Source organism: Saccopteryx leptura, chromosome 6, assembly GCF_036850995.1.
Source record: "Saccopteryx leptura isolate mSacLep1 chromosome 6, mSacLep1_pri_phased_curated, whole genome shotgun sequence".
Taxonomy (NCBI): Eukaryota; Metazoa; Chordata; class Mammalia; order Chiroptera; family Emballonuridae; genus Saccopteryx; species Saccopteryx leptura.
The window spans coordinates 5,799,070-5,818,098 of record NC_089508.1 but is presented as its reverse complement, the minus strand read 5'-3'; the positions used below and the strand labels follow the sequence as shown (position 1 = coordinate 5,818,098).

At 52.1% G+C, this 19,029-nt stretch overlaps 1 protein-coding gene across 6 annotated transcripts in view; it reads left to right on the top strand.

Moving 5' to 3' along the window:
• The window catches only part of EML1 (EMAP like 1), a 177,638-nt gene that overhangs the window by 57,040 nt on the left and 101,569 nt on the right, over positions 1-19,029 (top strand). The window contains exon 1 of one of the 6 annotated variants that reach the window (XM_066344745.1): positions 15,125-15,255. The exons of the other annotated variants lie outside the window; for them this stretch is intronic. Coding sequence (XP_066200842.1) covers positions 15,162-15,255 — 94 coding nt within the window. The 5' untranslated portion in view covers positions 15,125-15,161. Of the gene's footprint in view, positions 1-15,124; positions 15,256-19,029 lie in introns of those variants that run through there. 6 annotated transcript variants of the gene reach the window in all.

Here is a 19,029-nt window from a genome sequence, read left to right as displayed (position 1 = left end):
GCGGAGTAGAACAGGATACTTGACCTCCCTTATTCCGTTGTCCATACTTCCAATAATGCAGCCCAAGATCCAGTTTGCTCTTTTGCTGGTTGTGTCACATCATTACCGTTTACTGGTTTTTGTCTAAAATTCTTGTTTGTTTACATGTACTTTGGCTAAGCTCTTTCTCTTTTTTGAGCAGAAAGAACCCTATCCGATTATAACACAATCGTAGTCTGTGTTATAAGGCTGCAAATCATCTCACCCTCTTAGAACATATTTCAGCATTATAATAACTTGGAAGTTGGTTAGACTTAAAGGGTTATGAGTCTGGCTAATCACCTTTTCTCCATTTTGCCTTAGAGGGTATCATGAGAGACCTTATTATATTCCTTCTAAAGCCTGCACATAGTGTATCTAGAAGTTCCCTAATATAGCTGGACAGCTCCTGCAGGCGGCCACTCGTTCATGATGAGGGCAGGTCGAGTCCATGTTACCTGCTGCTCTCAATCCCGTTTTGAAATCACCATAGTAATCTTTTGAGCTATTGCCATTTCTTTCTTCTCCCCCCTCCCCAGGCTTTTTTTTTTTTTTTCCTCTAAGTTAGAAGCGGGGAGGCAGACAGACTCCCACATGCGCCCGACTGGGGTCCACCCTGCATGCCCACCAGGGGGCAATGCTCTGCCCATCTGTGGCATTGTTCCGCTGCAACTGGAGCCATTCTAGCACCTGAGACAGAGGCCATAGAGCCATCCTCAGCGCCCGGGCCAACTTTGCTCCAATGGAGCCTCGGCTTGGGAGGGGAAGAGAGAGACAGAGAGGAAGGAGAGGGGGAGGGGTGGAGAAGCAGATGGGCGCTTCTCCTGTGTGCCCTGGCCAGGAATCGAACCTGGGACTTCCACACGCCGGGCCAACGCTCTACCTCTGAGCCAACCGGCCAGGGCTCCCCCCTAGTCTTAAATGGAAAATTGTTTTAATTTCCAAGCATTTATATTTGGGGAATTAAGAACCATTTATTTAAAACCTTTTACACATCCTTAGGCATCTGTAACATGAATTACTTCCTTTTAACTCTTGACTGTGATGGAATTTTCAACTTGGCAAATAGTTGGATTTAAAACAGGATCAGGGAACTCCTGGGAGGAAGTCATCTGAACTCAACAGGACGCAGTCTCATCAGACCTCTTTTGCATCTTCACGGGGTGGTGGAGACTGACTGACTTGGCCTTTGGCAATCGGAAAAATCAAAAGAAAAGGGTTTCGTGGAAAAGTGCAGAGCAAGCACCCGTGCTGGGCGAGACCTTGGGGCTGGTGCACCTGGCACTCTACCCAGCACGGAATTTAATTTATAGCCAAACCACAAGCATTTATGGCATTATAAACCCAAGCATTGGGGCGGAAAACTCACGAAACCCTGTTTGAAAAGTAATCGTTCGTTGGCATTGTTAGTTTCTGAGAGAGTGCCAGCCTTTTCCTATAGTCTCTTAACAAAACAAACATTTTAATTGAGTGGGGTGGGTGGATAAGGAAAGAGAAATCATCCCTGTGTTTCCTACTGTTACAGTCTGCTCATGCTATGAAACTTGTAGTGTGCAAAACTTAATCATGGAGGCCCTGGCCGGTTAGCTCAGCGGTGGAGCGTCGGCCTGGCGTGCGGGGGACCTGGGTTCGATTCCCGGCCAGGGCACATAGGGGAAGCGCCCATTTGCTTCTTCCACCCCCACCCCCTCCTTCCTCTTGTCTCTCTCTTCCCCTCCCGCAGCCAAGGCTCCATTGGAGCAAGTATGGCCCAGGCGCTGGGGATGGCTCCTTGGCCTCTGCCCCAGGCGCTAGAGTGGCTCTGGTCGGTGGAGCGACGCCCCGGAGGGGCAGAGCATCGCCCCCTGGTGGGCAGAGAGTCGCCCCCTGGTGGGCGTGCTGGGTGGATCCCGGTTGGGCGCATGCGGGAGTCTGTCTGACTGTCTCTCCCGGTTTCCAGCTTCAGAGAGATACAAAAAAAAACAAAAAACAAAAAAACAACAAAAAAAACCCTTAATCATGGAAAGCATTGAAGAAAATTATGCATTCAAGTACTGCTTTTTTCAGAAGGCGTTTCTTTAAACACTTAATATCAATAGTATTTTATACTATGTACAAAAATCGTTTTCAGGAAAAATATTATAGTCATTTTTTAAAACCCTATCTCATTAATAGAGGCTTTCTAGCATTAGCAAAATATTTTAAATGCAGTCAGAAACATTGACATTAAAAGAAGTATGCTGTAAATTCTAAATGGAGTGTAATTATTATCAATAACATCGCCCCAAAGCGTCATGTTTTTCTCCCTAGGTTTTTTTTTTTTTTTTTTTGTATTTTTCTGAAGCTAGAAACCGGGAGAGACAGTCAGACAGACTCCTGCATGCGCCTGACCGGGATCCACCCGGCATGCCCACCAGGGGGCGACGCTCTGCCCACCAGGGGGCGATGCTCTGCCCCTCCAGGGCGTCGCTCTGCCGACCAGAGCCACTCTAGCGCCTGGGGCAGAGGCCAAGGAGCCATCCCCAGCGCCCGGGCCATCTCTTGCTCCAATGGAGCCTCAGCTGCGGGAGGGGAAGAGAGAGACAGAGAGGAAGGAGAGGGGGAGGGGTGGAGAAGCAGATGGGCGCCTCTCCTGTGTGCCCTGGCCGGGAATCGAACCCGGGACTTCTACACGCCAGGCTGACGCTCTACTACTGAGCCAACCGGCCAGGGCCTCTCCCTAGGTTTTGACATCGGTTAGATATTCAGCTGTTTGCTTTAAAGAACGAGCTCTTTAGAAGAGTTTGGCTCTCTCCAAAGTACTTACTTTTTTTTTTTTTTTTTTTTTTTTTGTGGCAGAGCCAAAGAGAGTCAGAGAGAGGGACAGATAGAGACAGACAGACAGGAAGGGAGAGAGATGAGAAACATCAATTCTTCATTGTGGCTCCTTAGTTCATGGATTGCTTTCTCATATGTGCCTTGACGGGGGGGGGGGGGGGAGAGAGGCTGGGGGGGGGAGGCTACAGCAGACCAAGTGACCCCTTGCTCAAGCCAGCAACCTTGGGTTCAAGCTGGTGAGCCTCGATTAAACCAGATGAGCCCACACTCAAGTTGGCGACCTTGGGGTCTTGAACCTGGGTCCTCCGCATCCAAGTCCAACGCTCTATCCACTGCGCCAGCGCCTGGTCAGGCTCCAAAGTACTTACTTTTTAACTAAGAGTTAGGTGGACATACTTCCACTTTTGTTTCCTGCAAAGCTGTGTCTGTATTGGAAAATGCTGTTGGTTTGGAAAACCACAGTTTTGCAGAGTACTTAGTCGTGTCTTAAAATGCAACAGCATGTTTATTCTGCCAACTTGCTGGGAAAAATTTAAACTCTCTCTCTCGTGTAAACTGTCCCCACTGTGTAGGGACAGATTTGACCCATAGGCTTGGACGCTGTAGGAGGGCAAGAACTCTTCAGCCCAGAGCCTGGCCAGGTGGGGGTTCTGGCAGGAGGCCCTCGGCACCTGCAGAGGGAGGGAGAGCTGGTCGTGCCCAGCCTCTGGGGCGGCGGCCAGATGGTGCACTTAGCGCCACGTGGTCCGGAACTGGCTGTGTCCTCCATTCTGGCGCTGTCATCCTGTGCATCACTGTCCTGGGCTGCAGATGATTCCCACGCATCACTGTTCAGGAACAGTGGGCAGCTCACAGTTGTCGATACTGAGGATAGACACGGTCAGACGCATTTTCATGGAGGGAGGCCTTCAAGTCCACCTGACGGATGGAACCAATGTCCAGTGAGTGCCCGCAATGTAGGACAGTTAAAAGTGTTCAAGACATAGTCCCAGACTCCGCTTGCCTCACACCCTCCCATCTCAGTCTGCTCAGTGGATTCTGCCCCCCAAATATCTGGTAGTCCATTGCTCCTGCTTTATTTATCTTATTTTATTTTAAATTTTATTTTATTTTATTTTAGCATGTAAGAGAGGGAGACGGGCAGGGGAGAGATGAGAAGCATCAACTTGTAGTTGTGGCACGTTGGTTGTTCATTCATTGTTTCTCATATGTGCCTTGCCGGGGGTGGGGGACTCAAGCCAAGCCAGGGACCCCTTGCTCAAGCCAGCGACATTTCAGATCATGTCAATGAGCCTGCGCTCTAGCCAGCAAGCCTGGAGTTTTGAATCTGGGTCCTCAGCATCCCAGGTTGATGCTCTGTCCACTGTACCACCCCTGGTCAGGCTATTTATGTATTTGATTTTAATTTAAAACATTTAATGAGTACCTTGTTTGTGCATATATGTTTCACTATCATTCTAATAATTTAATTAGCTTAGGTTACTAGATGCAGAATGACTGAGTCAGGAGCATGCCTATCATACCATCCCACTGCCGCATGTCATGTGTATTTTAAATATTTATAATTAACTAGGCAGCTGTTAGGTGTCTTATGTGTATATTGTTGTTTTCATTTGTATTTCATCATACTTGAGAATGTGAACACTTAGTTTCTCAGCTGGTTCTACTCCCTCTGTTCTTAATTATTTATTCACGTCCTTCAACCGTGCCAGTATAGAGGCTTACTGTTTTATTTGCTGACTTGCGAGTTTGTTGTAAATATGTGTTTTTATAACTTTCAATATTGTTTTGTGTTGGTTTTGTATGGGTGCAGCACAGTGGTGAGACAATCATGTACTTCACAAAGCGTTCCCTCGATATTTCCAGCGCCCGCCTGGCACTATGCACAGTCATGACAATCTTACTGACTGTATTCCCTGTACTGTAATCTCCGTCCCTGTGGCTTTTCTGTAGCTGCCAGTCTGTACTCTGAATCCCTCCCCTTCTCCACCCAGTCCTCCAGCACCTCTCCCCACGGGCAGCCATCAGTCTGTTCTCTGTGTATGAGATCTGTTTCAATTGTGTGTATTTTGTTCATTAGATCCCACATATGAGTGAAATCATATGGTATTTGTCTTTCTCTCACTGACTTATTTCACTGAGCATAATACCTTCTAGGCCCATATATGCTGATGCAAAAGGCAGGATTTCATCCTTTTTTATGTCTGTGTGATATTCCCTTGTGTATATGTACCACATCGTTATCCAATTGTCTGTGGTTGGGCATTTGGGTTGCTTCCGTATCTTGGCTATTTTAAATAACATTATAATTAACAAAAGGATGTATATATTCTTTTGAATTAAGGTTTTGCGTTTCTTCAGTTATATACCCAGAATTGGGATTACTGGGTTATAACATAGCTCTATTTTTATTGATAATTTTTTGAAGTAACTCCACACTGCTTTCCACAGTGGCTGCACCAGTCTGCAATCCCACCAACAGTGCAGGAGGGTTCCCTTTTCTCCACGTCTTTGCCTATACTTGTTGTTTTTTGATTTATTGATGAGCGCCATTCTGACAGGTATGAGGTTGTATCTCATTGTGGTTTTAATTTGCGTCTCTCTGACTAGTGACATTGCGCATCTTTTCATGTGTCTACTGGCCACGTGTGCTTCCTCTTTGAAGAACTGTTTCTTTAGGTCCTCTGCTCGTTTCCTTTAATATTTATTTATTTTTGGTATTGAGTTGTCTGAGTTCTTTATACATTTTGGATATTAACCCCTTAAGATGTGTCATTGGTGAATATCTTCTTCCGTTCAGTGGGTTGTCCTTTTCCTCTTGTTGATGGGTTCCTTTGCTGTGCAAAAATTTTTTAGCTTGAATGTGGTCCCATCTATTTATTTTTTTTCTTTTGCTTTCTTTGCCTGAGGAGATATGTCAGAGGAAATACTGCTACAAGAAATGTCAGAGATTTTACTGCCTATGTTTTCTTTTAGTGGCTTTATGGTTTCGAGTCTTTCATTTGTCTTTAATCCACTTTGGGTTTATTCTTGTATATGGTATAAGAAAGTGATCTAGTTTTTTTTTTTTTTTTTTTTTTGCATGTATCTGTGCAATTTTCCCAACACCATTCACTGAATAGAATGTCTTTACCCCATTTTATGTTCTTGTCTCCTTTGTCAAGTATTAATGAACCATTTAGGCGTGAGTTTTATTTCTGGGCTCTCTCCATTGCTTCTGCTTCAGCTCAGACCCTCCTCAGCTCTCATCTGGGTTTTTGTTTGTTCCTTAAAAACAGCAGCTCCCAAACTAGACTTTCTGCCTCCAGGCTCGGTCCCTTGCATCCACTCCAGTTTTACTACACAAGCAGAAAGTGCCCACTGTGCTCACATTACAGTGATCTGGGGTTCCAGCATGACACCAACGGGCATTGCTCTTCGGGAACTAGACCGTCGCCATTAGGTTCACAGTTGGTTATTTAAAGACCGCAGTGATCGGGGATCCCAGAAGAGGTTTTTGGAGCTATTTGAGTGCTGCTGGGCACTGGGCTGGGGTGGGTGTTGGTGTTTCCTCAGGAAGACCTACCTATGTGGGCTCTTCCTTCAGGGATGAGTAAAGGGGCTACGGGAGAGGGCGGGGAGAACATTCCGGTGCACTGAGGGGCGTGTAGAGGAAGCCCCGAGGAAGAAAGGGGTTTTTGGAATCTGGAAACCCCTACAGTGAAAGGAAAAGGAGGCTGAGGTGAGGCTGGGGTCGGGCATGTGGGAGGGACCCTGGGGCGCTTCCTGAAGGAGGTTGGTTTTATTCCCAGGAGCAGAGAGAACGTGGCAGAAACTTTCAAGTGGCATGGTCAGATTTGCAGGGATTTTTTGAGAGAGGGTGTTGACAGTGGGCTGGGAGACGGGGAGGGGGGGAGGCCATGGGGGGAGTCTGTGGTGTGAGCGCAGGGGAGAGGCCATGGGCAGTTCCACTGGAGGGGGACTTGGGCTCCCCTTGCCTGGGCTGTGTCCTTAGGAGTTGGGACAGGGAGGATCAGCCCCACTAGGTTTCTGGCTCATTCTCCTAAGTGGGTGCTGTGTGCCCCGACGAGAGGAGCAAGAAGGACAGGTGGGTGTCAGGGGCCTGTGAGACATCCAGGTGGAGGGGCCGAGCAGGCTGGGGGGTGCAGCGTCTAGCACCTGGGAGACGTCTGGACTGGTGATGAAAAATCTGAGAGCCATCAGTATATAGACGATAATGGAATCCCTGGCACAGATGAGCTCACCTGTGGACACTTTGGACGTTTAGAATGCTCCTTCTGGAAGACAGATCGGATCACAGCAGCCTCCTGTTTCAAAGTCTTCAGTGCTTCTTCCTCCCCCGTGAGCACCCTGGCCCTCGAGGGGGTGCTGCCTGTCTCAGCCAATCCCAGCTCCCTCCCCTGCACCCTGTCTCTCCAGGGGGGCTGCCTGTCTCAGCCAATCCCAGCTCCCTCCCCTGCACCCTGTCTCTGGGGGGGAGCTGCCTGTCTCAGCCAATCCCAGCTCCCTCCCCTGCACCCTGTCTCTCCGGGGGGGGGGGGGGGGGCTGCCTGTTTCAGCCAATCCCAGCTCCCTCCCCTGCACCCTGTCTCTGGGGGGGAGCTGCCTGTCTCAGCCAATCCCAGCTCCCTCCCCTGCACCCTGTCTCTCCGGGGGGGGGGGGGGGCTGCCTGTCTCAGCCAATCCCAGCTCCCTCCCCTGCACCCTGTCTCTGTGGGGGGGCTGCCTGTCTCAGCCAATCCCAGCTCCCTCCCCTGCACCCTGTCTCTCCGGGGGGGGGGGGGGGGGGCTGCCTGTCTCAGCCAATCCCAGCTCCCTCCCCTGCACCCTGTCTCTGTGGGGGGGCTGCCTGTCTCAGCCAATCCCAGCTCCCTCCCCTGCACCCTGTCTCTGGGGGGGGGGGGCTGCCTGTCTCAGCCAATCCCAGCTCCCTCCCCTGCACCCTGTCTCTGGGGGGGGGGCTGCCTGTCTCAGCCAATCCCAGCTCCCTCCCCTGCACCCTGTCTCTGGGGGGGGGCTGCCTGTCTCAGCCAATCCCAGCTCCCTCCCCTGCACCCTGTCTGGGGGGGGGCTGCCTGTCTCAGCCAATCCCAGCTCCCTCCCCTGCACCCTGTCTCTGGGGGGGGGCTGCCTGTCTCAGCCAATCCCAGCTCCCTCCCCTGCACCCTGTCTCTGGGGGGGGGGCTGCCTGTCTCAGCCAATCCCAGCTCCCTCCCCTGTACCCTGTCTCTGGGGGGGTGCTGCCTGTCTCAGCCAATCCCAGCTCCCTCCCCTGCACCCTGTCTCTGGGGGGGGGGGCTGCCTGTCTCAGCCAATCCCAGCTCCCTCCCCTGCACCCTGTCTGGGGGGGGGCTGCCTGTCTCAGCCAATCCCAGCTCCCTCCTCTGCCACCGTCCCCAGCTCCCCAGTGCAGTGAGGTGTGCTTCCATGGTGTCCATGGGGTTATTAAGTATAAACCTCTGTCGTCACGATTACCCCAGAGGCCTGTCACTGTGGCTTATTTTCAGATCTCCCATGAGACTGTCACTGCCTCCGGGCAGTCTCCTGGTGAACCTTTTTGTGTTTGGGGGCCTTGGCAGTGCCTGGCGCGAGATGGATTTCCATGAATATCAGGTGAATGAAATCAGGGACAATTGTCTTTTTTCTTACAGTGACTCCTCAAACACACACAACAGGCTAAAAGCCCAACATGTAACAGGTTTAAAAAGAGAAAGTGCTCCCACCATGTATCTGTATAGTGGAAACAGTGTGTCTGTATTCATGTGTTACACACCACACGTGTCCATCTATACATGCACTCATATATGTACACATGTCACATGTGTCCACAAGCACACACATGGGACATGTAACTTGCCTCCTCATCAAAGAACTTGTAGACTTAGGCATTCAGAAGTGAAGGCATTCCAGGCAGGAATGTGATGGGTAAAACTCAGAAACGTATGAGGTGGGATGGTGAGGAGACAGCCGGTGGAGTCGGACTCCTCTACACGGACATTGTAGCACGCCTCCAGCTGGGCCCTCCCGGGTCACTTGAATCGATAAGTGGAAAACATTTGCAAAAAGCTTTGGACGGTTTAACGAGCCTGAAACAAGTTATTTGCAGCCAAAGTAGTTGACAAAGTGAAGTAGTTCTTGGCAAAACCAGCACTTTGAGCAGTAAAAAGATTTGACTGTTACACCAGCCTCCCCACACCCTCGCCAGGATTATTTTATGTGACAAGAATCTTACCCTTCTTAGAAAATGGGCTGCAGGGGAGGAATCTTTGGGGAGAGCGGGGCTCTCCTGCTCTGACACCATTCGACGTTTCGCCCCAGGGATGGCGCCACAAACAGGGACAGAACCCTAGTGGGGCCACTTCATCCGTTATCAAGTCGCATGTGACGCTTCCCCATCCCGTGCGCAAACCGGGAAACTGCTCCCTGGGGACTGCGTGGTCCGCTGTAATTACGATGATGCCCCGTTAGCGTGGCCTCGCCAGGTCAGCCCTTTAGACAGTAACGAAGCACGCTGCCCACGCTCCGCTGCTCTGACGGACTAAACTCTGACTCAGTGCGTCATTTCTTTGCCTTCCTTCAAAATGGCCTTTTATTGACTTACTGTAATTTAATTACATAAAACTACCTGTGCAGTCTGCATCTCGTACGTAGTTATAGCTCTGCCGCCAACCAGAGCGCGAGCTTTTCCGAGGGAGGGGCCCTGTCTCGTTCGTCTGTCCCCCTGTGCCGGGTGCCACATGTATGCGTGTAGAATGGGTGGCCGGAGAGAGGAACATGGATGGTTCTGGAATTCTCACCAGGCAGCATTAGCTGTCTCTCAAGCTGAGCACTTACGGGTGTTCCCCGTTTAATCCTCACAACCTCCTCCCGCCCCTTTGAGCTGGCTACTGGGACCCTCTCCATTTTGACAGTGAAGAGCAATGGAGGCCCAAACGTTTAAGTGGCGTGCTCAGGTCCCCTGGCCGGCACTTTGCAGAGCTGGGGTTTGAACCCAGGCATCTGGCTCTGCTGTCCACAGCATGCTAAGTGCTCAGTCCTGTTTGATGACTGAATGATGGATCAAAAGATAGGAATGGTCCTAGACACGCAGGGGTTGTGGGAGATGGCTTCCGCCTGCCCCTGGCTTCCAGCAGAGGCCGCGCACCCATTACCGATCTGGCCCCGAGTTCCCTCCCCTGGACGCTGCCAGGGTCTCTGAACGAGTTTCTTCGTCTTCACCACGTTGCCCCTGACTGCACGCCACTTCACACTTTCTGCAGCAGAAATCTCATTCCTCTCTGAGTGGCCCACAGTCCCTCGGAAGTTCCCCAGCGCTTGGAGGGCACAGGGCTGGTCTGTGAACCTGCCTCCCACCTGCCTCCCCGGCCCAGGGCAGCCTCTTCCGCCAGGCGCCCTGGGGTCCCACCACCCTGAGCCTCTGGTAATGTCTGAACGTGTCAAGCTGGTTGCACGCTCCCTCCTGCACGGTGTCCTGTCGTCCCTGCAGGGGCGCCTCCCCAGTCCTTGGTCACCTGTCTGCCTCCTGGTCCTTTAGGGCCCAGCTCCCCTGCCCCAGGAGGCCTCCCTGGCTGGGATTTCATGTGGGTGCACTTGGTGCCCGGGCCTCTGGCCGCGCTCTAGCAAACCGTGGTTTCCCTTCGGACCGGCAGCGCCCTGGGGACCGCGCCGTGGGCCCTCCGCACCGTGTGCTGAGCCAGAGCGCGAGGCAGTTCTGAGGGGACATATTAGATGGTCAGTGCGGCCTGGGTTGGCCTCCGGGCAGGCTCTGCCGTGCCGTGCCGCAGCCCCGTCCGCAGCTGTGACCGAGCATCACGGAGCTGGTGGTCCAGTCTTTCTGGTAACGGCTCTGGTGCTGTCGGGTTTCCTCCAGTGTCCTCATTCTAGTAGTTATTCTCTTGCTGTCCTCAAACATTTCTATGTTTAATTATTATAAAAGGTGCCCAGCATGAAATGTACCATCTTAACCGTCGTTAAGTGTGCAGCTTGGTGGCATTGAGTACATTCACGTTGCTGTGCAACTGTCACCACCATCCTCTCCAGAACTTCTTCATCTCGCAAAACTGAAACTCCATCCCCGTTCAGCACTAAATCGTCCCCTCCCCCCCCCGCCCCCGGCCCTGGCTCCCCCCATTGTCCTGCCTGTCCCCGTGACTCTGGCTGCTCCCGGTCCCTCCTGAGAGTGGAGTCATGTGGCATTTGTCCTTCTGTGCTCGGCTTATGTCACTTGCAGAGCCCTCTTTGCCAAACTATAGTTTCATGAAGTTACAGAATCCCAAAGTGAACAATGTCTAACCCAGGGTTCAAAGCCGGGTGCCGAGTGGGATAATTAGCTCGTGGTTAAGGCTGTCAGAGCGGCTGCTGGGGCGCCTGCCCCCGGATCCCACCCACAGGCCCTGCCGGCAGCTCTGCCTGGCCTGGGTAAAGCCTAAGCATCTTACCTCTGGAATCCCTGTGGTAAAAAGCGTGTTCTTTCCTGCAGCCGGCGTGGAGGGGGCGGTGCAGAGACCTAGGGGGGAGACCAGCCCCCGCACTGCCCTGGGCCCCCAGCGAACAGCAAGAAAGGGCTGCCCGGACACGCAGAGAATGGTGACAAGTGTCTAAGCTCTCTCAGGAATGGGGGGGGGGGGGCGGAAAAAAACTTAGAGCCATTTGGAAAAATGATGAGGGGCATATATATGTCTGCGAAAGAAATTCCATGACACGCGCCTTCGGGATCACCAGTAGTGCGCGTTCCCTCTCAGCCAGCCAAGACGCTAAGAAAGGAAACAGCAGATGTGGGGCCCGTGATCGGCAGGCTCTGGGTTGGAGGCTTGGGATATCTCTGACTTTCTGTTTGTTTGGCTGTTTTTAAGCTTTCTGTGGCATGTGAGGCCCAGCCCGCTGACACGAATGTTTAACTGGAGCGTTTCCTTTGCAGGATTGCTTAAAAAGATCAGCGAGTACGGGCTACACATGTTCCAAATTAATCCACCCCTGACAATTAGCAGAAAAGATTACATGCATTTCTTTCAAGACCCGCTGGAATCTATCACCAACTCACTTTTCCTTTTGTTGTTGTTGTTGTTAAGTGAGAGGTGGGGAGGCAGAGAAACAGACTCCCACACAAAGCCCGACCGGGATCCACCTGGCAGGGCCCTGCAGGGCAATGCTCTGCCCATTTGGGACTGCTGCTCTGTTGCTTGGCAACCAAGCTATTTCAGCACCTCAAGTGAGGCCATGGAGGCATCCTCAGTGCCCAGGACCAACTTGCTTGAACCATTCAAGCCAGGAAGAGAGGAGAGAGAGACAGAAGAGGGAGGAGGGGAGAGGAGGAGGGTTGGAGAAGCAGATGGGTGCTTCTCCTGTGTGTTCTGACCGGGAATTGAACACAGGACTTCCACACACTGGGCTGACGCTCTACTGCTGAGTCAACCAGCCAGGGCCTCACTTTTCCTGAGGTTCAAAGCTTGGGCTTTGGAGACAGATCTGGGTTTGAATTTTGATTCTGTGAATTACAAAGCTAGGGGAAGAAATGCCCTGACCCCACTCCTCCGTCCTTTCCATCTGTGGCTCTGTGCCCTGTTGGGCACCCCCTGAGGAAAGCCAAGAACAAGGGAACATGTTGCAGCCCCCACACGGGCGGCCCCCCAGGACAGAGGACGCAGCAGAGGAAAGGAGGGGGGGTCTGGTCTTCAGTGTGGTCCAGAATGGAGATGTTTCTATTTAGGAGTCACACATGTCTCCTTCATGTTTCCATGGTTGCAGCCACATTGGTCTATCCCATTTCCTGCGGCCAAGTAGGTGCCCCGGGAATGTTGGATTTGGGGTCTTAGCACATCCCTCTGCTTACTGTGTGCATTGTCCCTGTTGACTGCCGAGAATGTCTATGGCTCTGTGGTCATGCCTCATCGGTCCTTACCTTCTCCTCTTTCCATATTGAAGTACAGTTCATTCTAGGGGTGCTGCCTACAGCAGTTTCTCCTGCTCTGTTGGAATTACTGATGTTTCCTCTGCATTTCCACAGGAGGACACACAGGCCCCGCTTGGGGCCGGGTCTTCCCACCCTGCACTGTGATTAGCTTCGCGTCCACTGCCGGCTCGTACGTTCCTGGAGAGAACTGTCCTTATATGTTGCTTCCTTCCATTGCTTTGCCTGGTGCCTTGCATGTAGTATGTGCTAAGCACATGCCTGTTGAGTGAAAAGACAAATGCTAAAATGGCACAAAGGGCCGTGCTCTCTGTACTGGATCGTGGAAGGCAGGGGAGAACTTCCTGGTCCTGAAAAGCTCTTCGGTGTCCCCCAGAACACTTCACTGTCTGCGGCAGTGAAATAACTCACAGGTGTGTGTATCAAAGCCCCTGAACTATCGTACAGAGGATTATGCCTATTGGTATACATGCTTGGTGAAAGGCAACATATACATATTTATACAAGTTTGTTTACTTATTTGCCTATGTTGTTTTGGTCGACATGGCCTCTATAGATAGGCCAACCACTGTAATGTCTTCCAACATTGGAGAGACTTTCTGAGAAATGCCTACAGTTTACTCAAAACCATGTATGCTGTATACTGGGGACTATGGAATTCTTTAAGAGTAATCTTTTTTTGCTATTATGTTTTTTTTCATTAGAGTTGACATTCAGTATTTTATATTAGTTTCAGGTGTAAAGCATAGTGGTCAGTTATATACTTTACACAGTGCCCCCTCCCCCCCCCGGATTTCCAGTGCCCAGCTGGCACCATACATAGTTGTTACAATATTACAGGAGATGTTTCAGCCTGGCCTGTGGTGGCGCAGTGGAAGGAGCACCGGCCCGGAACGCTGAGGTTGCTGGTTGGAAACCCTGGGCTTGCCCGGTCAAGGCACCTACGACGAGCAACCAATGAACAGCTAGAATGAAGCAACTGCTTCTCATTCTCTCCTTCCCCACCCCCCAGCCCCCCAGCCCTCGTGAAATCAGTAAATAAAATCCTTTAAAAACTTACTATTGACTTTTTCTCCTATGCTGTACTCGACATCCCTGTAACCACCTTTTGGGTGTGCCGCTTGAGGAGCTAATCAGGTGTCCCTCTGCTGTGGTCTGAAGCTGGCCACCGGGTGTGTTACTTCCGGGGCCTGGTGGGCGGGGCCCCAGTGCTGGCCAGTCTCTGTGGCTGCCTGTGACCAGCCTGGGGCTACCTGGCAGCAGCCACCAATCTGCAGTTGGTAGCTGCCTGTGTGGGACCCGGGTGTGTATGGGAGAGCCACTCTGTGAAGCAAGGCTGGCCGTCACCCGTGCCTGGCCTGGGGCCACTCAGCAGTAGCCCCGGACACTCGAGCCCTGCCGCGGCCTGCCTGGGCCCCCGGAAGAGCCTCAGGGGTACACAGGCTGGGTGAGGAAGGGTCTCAGGGCGTCACCAGGGTGGACAAGTGGTGTTCGCCAGGTTAACGCAGATTCATCTTTGGCTCCGGTGCTAAGCCCGGGGCCACTCAGCAAAAGTTTTGGGGTCCACCAGGGCCAGCCACTACCTGTCCACCGGGGTCCTGCAGAGCTTTGTGGTGGTGGTGGTGAGTTGCGGGGGCGGGGTTCGCAGGGAGTCATCAGGGTGCAGTGAGTAGAGTTCAGGCTGCTGCAGATTCGTATTTGGCCGTGTTGAGGGAGGGCACAGCACAGGGACAATGGTGGCTGTCTCTCCAGCCCTCATCCTGAAGCCACACAACCCAGTTTCTCCCTGTGTGTCCCTGGTGCCCCAGAGCCACTGTCCCTCTGCCGGAGCCCAGGCGAGGGCCTTTGAGTGAGTGTGTGCACCAGGCCTGCAGGGCACCTGGGTTCCCAGCGGCCTTCCGTCTTGTCTCACCGGGATGAACGGAGTCCCCCCTGGTTTTCAGAGCAGGATGTTCTGTGGGCTCCTCTTTCCAGCACTGGTGTCCCGGGCTGGGGAGCTCCGCGTGGGGACCCCTCGTTTTTCACAGGAACCTACTGCACACGGGTGTGGGGCCAGCCTTTTTCAAGTCTCTGCCCCTCCTGCCAGTCTCGACGTGGCTGCTTCTGTATACACTTAGCTTTGGGACTCCTGTTCGGCTGGTCTTCCGACGGTTCTCCAGGCTGGCTGTTCTGTGGTTTACTTGTACTTTTGATGTGTCCTGGGAGGTAGCAAGCACGGTGTTCACCTGCTCCACCATCCTGTCTGGGACTCTCTGAGGTAATCCTGAGACACTCTGTGTTAATCTCATTTCCTGACTTAGTACGTAAGTCCCTTGTGAACTAATCTCCACGCTCGTATTTTGTAGCTTTAAAAGCACGTTCAGCTCTGTTTCTCACTTCACTTCTTACAACCAAACTCTAAGGTGAATCTAATACTGTTTTGTCACAGACAGGCTGGTGAATGTTCAGTAATTTCAGCAAGGTCACAGAGAAAAGGGACAGGTCTCCTGACAAGCAAGCCCCTCGCTCTTTGAACTGTGCCCTGTGGTCTTCACGTGAGTGTCTCCATCTCTCTGGTAGTCTCCCTTTGTAAGAGCACTTTTAAAAAAAAATGTGATGTAGATCATTGCATTTCTCTTATGCAGATGATTTTTCCTGGACCTTGAATGTCCAGAAAACCTGACATTCAGAAATCCGGATGCATCAAACATCCAGCCGTGGTAAGATTATTTGCAGGCTTCCACAGCCCTTTCTTAAAACTGTAAACTTTCTTATCTGTTTAAATATAGTTATCAGACATTAACCTTTCTTCTTCAGGGACACACCCTGGGTAAAGGACCTTCCTTTCTTTTATAAATTAAATTTTACTTTCTTTTTAAATTCTTGTTCTCAGATCACAGCACGCTGGGTGTTACAGGTAGGAACTCGCTGAGGTTTCCGCGGTCCGTCTGTCCTTGTGCGTTTTTCTGTCCCAGGCGACAGACGGGCTGACACACAGCATGCCTATGCCTCGCACGGGGTTGATCTCAGAAGCCGGAGACCCAGCAGCCCGGCGGGAGAACTAGCTTCCAAGTCAGCCCCTAATCCCTTATCTGAGATTTCAAAATCCAGAAGGCTCTGGAAACCAAACGTTTTCTGGCAACTCCTGTGTTAGACTTGGCCCGATCCGACATCAGTTTGTCGTGGTGGTGGGGAAACTCATCGGAATTGAGACATGTGGCTTTTGTGGTTTATATTTATTGCTTTTCACGTGAAATTTTCTCTGCTTCTCTGTAGGAGTGTTTTTGAAGGTGATTACAGGTGCTGCCTCAGGCCCTTTGGGGGTGTTGGGTGATAGATGGTTCGTGCTCCATGCTTCTGTTCGGAGGGCAGAACCTGAGTTTGGAAACGGGGAGGGGGGGGGGAGTGTAGGGAAGGGTTTGCGACCCAGTGGGACCCGATGGCCAGACCGGCCCTGAGCACAGGGCGGTTCCTGATGAGACTCCATGGGGGGGGGGGGTCTTCCTTGTTGTCCTGCATTCAATGGAAAGCCGGGATGTGGGAGAATGGTGCCCCCAGGGGAGCTATAAAGCCAGTCACCTGTCTGTGCGTCCTGAGGCGCCCCTCTGCGGCTCCAGCCCCAGGCTGCCAGGTGCACCAGGTTCTGTCCCAAGAAAGCAAAGTTCAGAAGTTCAGGGGGAGTCCACTGTCTTTACTAAATTCATCCATCCCTCCCTGCGTTCCTCCCTCCCTTCCTCTTTCTTACTTGCTTCTTCCTTCCTTCCGTAGGAATCTGAGTATCTCCGAGTCACAAGGCCTGGCGTTTGGGACAGTGATATGCACATCTGCTCACTCTCTCCAGCGGACAGCTCTGTTGTGGCTTCTCTTTCTGTCCTCACCACTGTTCCGGGGTGTGACTGGGTTGGCCCTTTTCGTAGCAGAGGGGCTGCGGGTGGAGTGGCTCCCCGGATGCACAGCTCCGACTCTGCGAGCCCCAGGCCTCGTGCCTTCCGTTCCCTGCTGCCCTCAGAGGCCCTGGAGTCACTGGGTGATGTGGACCAGGTTTCTCCCCTCTGGGGCTCAGCTCCTCAAAGCCCAGTCCAGGGGCTGCGGGTGGCGTGGCTCCCCGGATGCACAGCTCCGACTCTGTGAGCCCCAGGCCTCCTCCCTTCCGTTCCCTGCTGCCCTCAGAGGCCCTGGAGTCACTGGGTGATGTGGACCAGGTTTCTCCCCTCTGGGGCTCAGCTCCTCAAAGCCCAGTCCAGGCGACACGGCGTCTCTGCAGATTCCTGGGGCGGATCCTGGGCCCGGCATGCCTTGGTTTTCTGTGCCGTAAAGCGGGCTTCCCAGTCCTTGCTGGTGGGACAGCCTGTGCCCGCTCGGTGACCTGCAGACCTCTCTCTGGTCACATGGTGAAGTGTTTCACAACTCTTCTTTCTCTACCCCTGCATCCAGATAACTCTGTCTGGGGTCCCCCATGTCCTTTTGGGGTTCACCTCATCTACTTCTTTCCACACAGTCCCGTCTGACGTCCTCCATTAGCAGAGCCTCTGTTGTCTTCACACAGTTTGGAGAGCCACCGTCTCCTCCCTCCCGGGGTGAGCAGCGAGGGTGTGCTGGGAATGACACTCCTGAGAGACGCATGGGTGGTGGCTGGTGGCTTGGTCTCGCAGACAGTGTCAGTGGTCCCTTGGCAGGCGTGCCACCCCAGCCCCTCAGTCACACGTGCCTGCCATGCAGACAGCTGGGTATAGACGGAGAAAGTCAAGCAAATGAATGTTGTTTAGCCTAAATCGAAACATGTAGATTTCAGGCGATATCCCGAGGACGGTTGCTGTTTGATGTTCTGTAACTGGAGGCAGTCGCTGTGAGGCTGACGCTTGGTTTCAGAACCTTGTGGCCTGTCGGAGGAGCTGCGTAGTGTTCAGGTGTTTCTCGGAATGTGTCCCCTGCTAGGAGCCCCTGGGTGACCCTTCTGGTGCCATTATGCACTCCCAGCCTGCACCGCTCCCTACACAATGGGCTCCATAGTTTGTCTGGCTCCGAGGTCCTCTCAGTACCAAAGAGCCTCAGTGTCAAGATTTAGGGCCCTCTGAAGTGGGTGGGGTAAGAGAGGGTGCAGGGGAGGAGGGAGGCGTGGGCTGCTCTGCAGGGCGGTGAAAGCTTCAAGGGGTCAAGGAAATAATGTAAACCTTTGAATAGAGGCTTCTGAATAGTTTGTTTGGAGTTCCCAGTGACTAGCATCTCTGTTACCAACGGCTTTGTAACAATTTGCTTTTCTTTGGCTGAACATTCTTACATAGTTTTAAAAGCAAGGGAAGGGATGAAGTGTTTCTAAGTGTAACCATTCTCTTTTCTGATCCACTGGGAGGGCGGGCAGAAGGGCTGTAAACCAAAGCAAGGACCTCTGGTTCACTCTGCCAAGAGTGCTGTGAGCTCCTCTTCCTCCTGCAGGCCTGCGGGGTAAAGGAGATGCCGCCCTCCGGAGTGGAGGAGCCTGTTTGGCCCGGATCTTCCTGCACTACCTTGCTTGAGGAAAGATGATGAAAGTTGTTACACCAGTCAAAAGGATGACGGCTGAACCAGTTTTGTCTGCTCTGAAATACCAGATACTGTCACTTTGGTTTCTCAATGAAGGAGCAACAGATGACAGACTTGGGCAAGAGAAACCCTGGCTTTTGAGTTAAAGGGGGGGAGGGATAGTAAAACAGTTGCTTAGCTCTTTTTTTGTTTGTTTTTTTTTAATCTTCAAGGCAAAAATTCAAATGCCCTAGCATAGGCTTTTATTTATGTGGCCTTTTGGTTGTAGAACAGATAAGCTGGTAGGTAATTTGGACCGACAAAAATAAGTATCTTCACTTATTAAAAAATATAGAACTGAGCCCTGGCCGGTAACTCAGTGAATAGAGTGTCGGCCTGGTGTGTGGATGTCCTGAGCACAATTCCTGGTCAGGACACAGAGGAGAAACGATCATCTGCTTCTCTCCCCCTTCTCTCTGTCTTCCCCTCCAGCAGCCAGTGGCTTGACTGGTTTGAGTGTGGCCCTGGGCACTGAGGATAGAGCACAACATCCCCAGGTGCTGTAAATAGCTCAGTACTCGAGCATTGGCCCCAGACTGGGTTGCCAGGTAGATCCTGATTGGAGCACATGCAGGAGTCTGTCTGTTTCTCCTCTTCTCACCTAAAATAAATATATATAAAACTGTAGGAAGACTTACTGTAAACATTGCGTATACAGTCAGTCATAAGCCAGATAACGAACAGACTGAATACACAAGGTGGTCTCGTAAGAGTTCATGGAGCCAGAAAGCTTCTATGGCCTCGTGGTGACACTGGTTAAACAAGCCTAC